Source organism: Lactuca saligna, chromosome 8 (genome assembly GCF_052625555.1).
Source record: "Lactuca saligna cultivar CGN05327 chromosome 8, ASM5262555v1, whole genome shotgun sequence".
Taxonomy (NCBI): domain Eukaryota; kingdom Viridiplantae; phylum Streptophyta; class Magnoliopsida; order Asterales; family Asteraceae; genus Lactuca; species Lactuca saligna.
This window is the reverse complement of record NC_136424.1, coordinates 13,910,001-13,918,348: the sequence shown is the minus strand read 5'-3', so window position 1 is coordinate 13,918,348 and position 8,348 is coordinate 13,910,001. Positions and strand designations below refer to the sequence as shown.

The 8,348-nt window shown below is 35.7% G+C and overlaps 1 protein-coding gene across 1 annotated transcript; it reads right to left on the bottom strand.

Annotated features, from left to right (window-relative positions):
• Positions 1-1,974: 1,974 nt before the first annotated feature.
• Positions 1,975-2,889, bottom strand: LOC145009417 (uncharacterized). Its single transcript, XM_078968113.1, has one exon. It carries the CDS (start codon positions 2,887-2,889, stop codon positions 1,975-1,977), a length of 915 nt encoding a protein of 304 aa, XP_078824239.1.
• Between the last annotated feature and the right edge of the window lie 5,459 nt (positions 2,890-8,348).

Below are 8,348 nucleotides of genomic sequence, written 5' to 3'. Positions count from 1 at the left end.
TTTATTTAAAAATGTGACAAATGTACCCCTATATTAGTTGGTAAATAACCAACTTCTGTCATTTTTCATATCAACCCAATATATTCAGCCAAATAAGAAAAAATTACGGAAGTTAGTAATTTAGTAGTAAAAAGAAGTTCAATATTCTATACAGGTAATGTGTAGTACATATTTCTATTTTGGTTATATGGATAACACAGTGAAAACCTGGATAGTATGGTGGTGCTTCTCCGAGTTCAATCAGCTGTGACTTTGATACGAATCGAAACCAGGTTTTTGGAATTGTGATTGTGTCTGGAATTCGTTGTATGCTGGACTTCAGACCAACATCAATATAGATATCGTTTTCTAGAACCTTTTGATACTTGTCTAATTCAGGACAGCTATAATCCGATATAATGTAACATTCTGAAACATTTAAAACAGATTCAATGTAGCTCTGGTTTGTTCGCTGTCCAAGAATTTGGATTGCATCTGCCTGTAGAAAGATATTATCTTTACATTAGATTCAATGGTATTACTTGTGTTTTTGTTTTTTTATAATTGCATCATCCGTTGAGAAAACGTGTTTATTTCGGCAAGAAACCAATGTGTGAACTTACGTATTTGTCGACAGCCAGGTACCAGGTTTCTTATTGCCGGATATCGTGTTTCCATTTGCGTAGTATTCTAACCTGTAAGGGGCCTCCAATACCGTCAGCTTTGAGCTCAGAAATTGTCGTCATTTTCTATTTGCGTTCCCTAATATAAAAAAATGTATACATGTAAGCTCTATATTTGAGTGTGAATATAAAATTAAAAAAATAAGTAGGAATTCTGTAAATAAAAAATTGTATATGAATAAAATGAAAAGTAGTAATAATGTTCAAAAGCTGGACAGGGAGTGATACTGTAGACCTCTGTTGAAGTAACTTTATGTAGTAAATCTCTGTAAACAACATTTTTTGTTTCGTTGGATTTACATGTCTCAGTGTTGTTTAGCAGTATTCTTATCGAATACGGTGATGTTGCTTGGGAGAGGGCAACATAAAGTTGTCCATGCGCAAAAACGGGCTGTGACAAATAGATTCCAATCTTACGTAGTGATTGACCCTAACTCTTATTGATAGTCATTGCGTAACAAACTTTGACTGGAAACTGTTTGCATGAGAATATGAACGGTAAATCTGATGACTTGTGTATGAACTTTATGCCTTTATGCCTGGTATATACACACGTTTTCCGATCGAGGTGCCCATTATGATCGTTGCTTCAATAACGGTTGGTAACAATTGTGAAACAATCAACCTGGTACCGTCGCATAAACCTTCCTTCTGATTTATGTTTCTTAAAAGAATTATTGGGCAGTCGACCTTAAGTAGAAGCTCATGGGGATGGTATTCCTGGAAAAGTTAGTTGGTTTATATATTCGATTGGATAGAGGTCTTCAAAATCTGATGTGTGTTTTCCATTGGGTTGCATGGCGTCAGTACTATTGTATACCCTCACAGGTGTGGCGACCATTTTGAGAACTTGACAGTTTATCTCATCTGCTGAGTCGTTTGTGGGACAAACTATTGCTCTTGCTGAAAGTTGTGACGCAGTCGGCTGATTAAGTGTATCGTCCCCATACACAAAATCTATTAAGGTCTGTAATGAATTAGGGGAAGGTGATATTAGGAGTGAAGATGGGATCTCTATCCAGCTTGAGTCTCGTGGATCATCCTTGTCAGGCACACCTATATGGCCATCACCAATAGCTAAGAGCCATGTGGCAAATTCAGATAAATTCATTGAGGAGTGGGGTATTGTATTAGAGGGTTCAAGTCTCATGTTCGTATGCAGAAACTGAATTTTAAAATATGGCCATAAATACGAACTCGGTAGACTTAGCCCTATAATTTCTGAACGTGTGCTTCTTGGTACAACGGGTAGAGTCTGACGGAAATCACCACCAAGAAGGACCGATATTCCTCCAAATGGTTTTTCTTCACATTATAACACATCTCTAAGTGAGCGGTCCAAATATTCAAAGCATCTTCTATCACTTATTGGTGCTTCGTCCCATAGTATGAGTGTTGTTCGTTGTAAAAGATCGCCAAGGAGGGTACGCTTTTTGATATCACATGATTTTTTGTTGTTTAAATCAATAGGTATTTTGAACCTTGAGTGTGCGGTTGTACCGAACGGTAACATAAGCGATGCTATTCCGGACGCAGCAACAGCCAAAGCGATTTTGCCCATAGATCTCAAATAGGAAAGAATGGTCGTCCATAGGAATGTTTTACCAGTGTCACCGTGCCCATAAACAAACATTAGTACCTGTTTTTTGTTGTCAATGGAAGAGACAACATTGTTGTACACTAATCGTTGGTGGCGATTTAGCTTTGGTATAAGGTCACTGTGTTGTTTCTGTAGCTCTTCCTTATCATAACTCATTTCTTCCAATAGTAGGCGATTTTGTAGAACACCAGTGACATCGACTGACAGAACAGGAAGTCCAAAGTCTCTCATTGATTTAAATGGCACAACGGACCGGAGCATGTCATTTAAATCATGAAGTAATTTATGTTCAACAATCCCAGCCATAGAGGTTACTGCCTTATCTGCTACCTCAGCGCTTAGGGTACGTAAGTAGTCATCTTTCATCCTATCGCAGGCAGTGTTCCACAGCAAAAGTGGATTGCTAACTTCACAGAAAAGGAGTAGGTGATAGAAAAGTGATCGTAGTTGTGATGTGGTTGCCCATGCTGCAGCTTCTGTAAAACACGTCAACCACTCAGCATCATCACCATCATCACCTATTAATCGAAGTGCATTACAGGCAGCTCTGAAAGTTGGATACACAATTCCAGCTACAGTACGCAAATCCTTAAACGACGTACATCCTTTATGGTGACACAGTAGCATCCGTAAATAGAACAGCTCTCCAGAGCTCAGCTCAGGTGTACGAATACAAGGCGGCCTACCATTTTTGATGATTCATAGACACTCCGATCCCAGGATTTACTCGACTTATCCTATTTGTAATTTTTTGGATAATCCATGTATGTCAAATCATGACCCTGAGGGTCCCTTGAATTGCTTTGACACCAACCAAGGAGGGTAGTAGTGTTGGCATACGGATTAGATAACACCTCTGGTATGGAACTGTCCCCATTGAAGACCAGTTGTTGCATATTTTCCTCTTAAACTATAAGAACCTGAACCGGTGGATATCGATGATGTATGTGAAAGTCCAATATCCGCCATGCTGCCTCATGTGGACAGATATACCGCCCATCCAAATAATTATGTACCTCATTTATTGGACGACAATCATGATTCGTCGCTTTCTCATGAGCGGCGGTAGGCACTGAGCTAGATGCGACATCGGTATTTCCCTATTTTTCGATAGTATATTTTACACGATCTGCACCTTTGGAAATATACTTAAATAGATACTTAATCATCGATAGTATATTTTACACGATCTGCACCTTTGGAAATATACTTAAATAGATACTTAATCATCGATAGTATATTTTACACGATCTGCACCTTTGGAAATATACTTAAATAGATACTTAATCAACATGCTCCATCCACAATACTCCACATTTATGTGTGCACGGAACCGTGAACAAGGTCTTTTGTTATATGGTACAACGTATCCATTATCAAGAATCTGTCCAAATTGAGTAGTGTGGTTTGCAGTCGAATTACGTTTGTAACGTACATATCCATCTATGTCAAAAAATGTACCATCAAGAAACGGTTTGGGAAAGTGTTTATTACATTTTCCTTCCTTCATACATGCTGCCTTTTGGTTAAGTGGTCCGCATGGACCGTGGATCATGCAGGTCGTTATGGTATTGTACAAATCTGACTCATTAACTGGATCCAGCAGCTCGGCTGTTATATAGTTATCAACATCACTCGCAATTTTTATATGGTCGTTTTTTGATACCCACAGTAACGTATGACAATGTGGAAGGCCTCTTTTCTAGAATTCAATAGTGTAAAGATCTACAATAATGTACATTTAAAATGGATAATGAATATTGGATATATATCTTGTAATGGATGATATGGGTAAGAAGTCATGTCGTCGCTAATAATAAAGTTAAGCATGGAAGGGCAAGAATAGTAGGTTCTTCATCAAGGGGCATTTTCGGTACAACATATACGTAGGAAGAGTGGAGGTTATATGTATACACAAAGGTAAAAAAAAACAAATAATATATATTTGTTTTGATTCATTGGGAGCAGAGCAGTCAATAATCAAAAAGTATAACTGGATTTTAAGGAATAAACAAACAGCGGATAAAAGGGTAAGATATATATACACATGTACGTTTGAAAGTAGTTAGAAAACTGGCCAGCAGATCAATATGGGTTTAAGTATGAAATTTTGAGTAAAAAACTACATATTATATTTTAATAAATAAATGATAACAGAGATAATTTTGCAACAACATACAACAAATTTAAATTGCTGAAGTCAACGGAATGAGCTCAATAAGGGGGTATATATCATACAAAAGATATTGAAAATCAAATAAAATTTTGTTTACCTAACAAAATGAAAATGATGAAGAAAGCAAAAACTACTCGATAAGAAGATATATTTTACAAAAAAATATTGAAAACTAAATAAAGTTTATTTCAGTTAAAAGGCATAAAACAGTCATATTCCAAAACTACCCCTGCAGTATGTATGTGTGTTTGTGTGTTTTAGTTTGTACATAAAGAAGAAGGTTATGGGATGAAATACGTGAGGTGATAACAAAAATGTATAATGGGTACATGGTGAAACAAAGCATTTCATTTTTTAAAAAAATACGATACATGAGACTGCAGCAAACCGGAAGCATCAGAAACACAAGGCTGTAGCATAAGAAAAGTCGGCATACAAGCCCAACAACAGTAACCTTTTTTTACACAGGGGTAGTTTGGGAACAACATGTAGAAAGTAAAAGTGGTCGTCACATGTACAGCTACAGGTAAAATAATAATAATAATAATAATAATAATAATAATAATAATAATAATAATAATAATAATAATATATGTGTTTTTGTTTGTTGCAATCATAGGAATCAAAAGGGAAAAAAACGATAATTACATGAATGAAGCTTGGAAAGAAAAGAATATGAATTTAATGAAAAAAACAAACAGTGACATAAACGATAACATGTGTATGAGTAAAGACTTGTTTACCTAGAAGGGCATAAGAGGGTGTTATTCCAAAACCACCTCTGCGGTATGTATGTGTGTTTGTGCGTTTTACTTTGTAGGTAAAAAAGAGTATAATGGGTTGTGTAATAGAAGTCAGCATGTAATGGCAACAAAATTAATTGTTTTTAACCAAGGGGTAATTTGGGAACAACATATACAGAATAAAAGTGCAGGTGATCTATGTAGATACAGTTAAAATTAAAAAAGGGAAAAAAATTATGCTTACAGCAATTAAACTTGTAACTAAGGAATCTCAATGTAAAGAAAATACATACAGTCACAAAAAAAGGTAACATGTGTACAAAAAAAAAATGGAAAAAATGAATTATATTTTTTTCATATAGCAGTGTTGTTAGAAGATAACACCTGCAGTGTGTATGTGGTTTTGTATGCTTCATATAAAAAAAATATCAGGATTCCATAAAAAATTATTTAATTAAAAATTCAAAACACAGAAAAGGGACATGTGATACGCCTACTGGAAATGAAAGGAACAATAGGTGAAATACAGTTTCTCTGCCTAAGGAAACATACAACAGTAGCGAAATAATAACAATTGAAGTAACTAAAAAAACGTACAATATAGAAGAAATCAATTATATTTTTTTTCATATAACAGTGTTCTTACAAAATAATCCTTTCATTGTATATATGTGTTTGTATGCTTCATGTTGTAAATAAAGAAGAATAGCATGAGATCAAAAACGTGAGGTTATAACAGAATAGGACAATGGGGACAGGGGCAGTCAATCTACCCTATAAGAAGGTGTATATCATGTAAAAAAAATTCCACAATTCGATAAAAGTTTATTTAATTAAAAATCATACAACGGCACAGGGGCATTGAGAATGTTTTTTTATAAAAGAAAATAATAATACGTTTGGTAACTAAAAAACCAATTTCAATTATATATATATATATATATATATATATATATATATATATATATATATATATATATATATAATTTAAGTACATAAGTCATAAGGATCCTGCAAGCGGATGAACCTGTTAATGAGATAAAAAATTTCATAAAGAAGCCATGGATATCAGGATATGTAAACATATATAATCTAGAAGAACTGAAAATAAGGTAAACAGAATGCATACGGTGCGAAATGTTGAGTATAAGAAAATGAATTTTATATAGAAGATAGAATATATATATATATATATATATATATATATATATATATATATATATATATATATATATATATATATAGAATCAGCATACAAAAACCAGATGGAAACATCACATACATATAAAAAAACTGATAAAATACAGATAACATCAGATGAAATGAAAAAGAGTAGCCAAGTGGGGAACATACATGCTTCAACATCGCCAAAGGTTTTGTCCTCTTTAAGAAATCGGATGAACTCACGAACTTTTATATTGAACACTCGACCAATTATGTCTGCTCTACTATGGATATCGGTTTGGTGATGTGTATCCATATACCGGGTGATCTCTAGCTATTTAACGTTACATGTAAAGGTGATAAAGTACTGTGGATTACCATACACCCTACATATGGATAGAGCATCTAGCTATATAATGAATGTACATGAAACGGGGACATCCAATGAATGATGCTGGCAAAAAAATCCGTTTTCCAACGGACCCTGCATCTTTATCACCCTTAGAAAGCGTATCGTACAGGCCACTAACATAATCCGAACGAAGATTTGATTGATGTCTGACAATGTAATCCAACCGACTTTCCTCTATACACGTATACGCAGCTACCAAATATTGTTGAAAGAGACGTGATGAGTTGATAATTGGAGACCATATATGCTAGCGGGCATGGATATGATATGCATAATACATATTTACCGTAAGATTTTGAGCATTTGCACCCCTCTAATTGGCAAGCTTCAAACGGGGAGACCAACCCTCCTCACCAAAAGGGAACAAAAGCGGGTATTGTATAGGCATGTAGCTGGGATGCAGCTTACTGATACGCTGTGGATGACCTCACTGCGAGTGAATAATTATGTCATATGTGGTAGATGTTGTATCATCGCCAGCTACTATACATCCTAACGACCCAGGTAAAGGTAAGTCATATCTACGGTCCTGAATGTCATTGAATAGTCGGACAACATACGATTCCAAATCCATTCCTTCAGCCATCTGCTTTGCAGTCTTGAAGGTCCGAACGTATTCATTACTCTCACCTAAAAACCGGCTCAAATAATTGATAACAGTCGAATCCAAAGTCGTTGGTCTGGGACCATCAAAAGCCCTCAACCGATTTTCAACTTCGTGATCTGTATCAAATAAGTAAAGCTGCAAAAACCTCGGTCCTTTTGCAAGATCTGGAGAGAGGGACCCAATTTTATGACTAATCTTTCCTGAGACCTTAAAAACATATGGGCCACGACTATCATTCATGTCCTCATCGATATTAGCCCCAAAAGAGGTCATGGAAAACATACTATTGTAAGCCCTAACATCCTTTAAAAATTTTCGACTTTCATACAAGGCAATAAACCGAGACGGAAACCTAGAAGGATACGGAAGAACAACACTACCACCTCTACAATAATGGGTATACCTTGGGTGAGCAACTATCGACATATTAAGAGCCCTCTCCACGTACCAGAAAAATGCACCGCAATACTCACACACCCGGCTACAATCACCACAATCAATGTACTCAGGAAGCACTGAAAGCCCATCGAAACGTCGGCACTTCCGATGACGACCAATCTGAACAACAGAAGACGACGAAGCACCGTCGTCACGGGTCTGCTTGGAGGAACCGAACATGACATAGATAAACGACAACACAACGGAAATAAACAAAGCAATTAAATCAGAAAACAGGAAAAATAAGAAGGGACGCCAAAATTTACATTACAGAGAGAAAGAGGGATGTCGATGAAGGAAATCAGTGAGCAGAAAGAAACACAAACGGAGAAGAAAGAAGATTACCAAAGAAAGAGAAATATGCATAAATTGACACGTACATTCGATAATACCAACAAATAAACAACTTTCAGCCACGTTGACACTGCTGGCAAAATTTACAAAACACCCCTTGGATACGTAACAACATTAGAGGGACCATACTTGGATAAAATTTCAAAAGTTTACTGTTGACATTGATCACAAGTTTAATATATATATATATAT

Bases quoted from the DNA above. Each gene is read 5' to 3' on its own strand.
- LOC145009417 (XM_078968113.1), bottom strand. From the start codon at position 2,889: ATGCTACTGTGTCACCATAAAGGATGTACGTCGTTTAAGGATTTGCGT.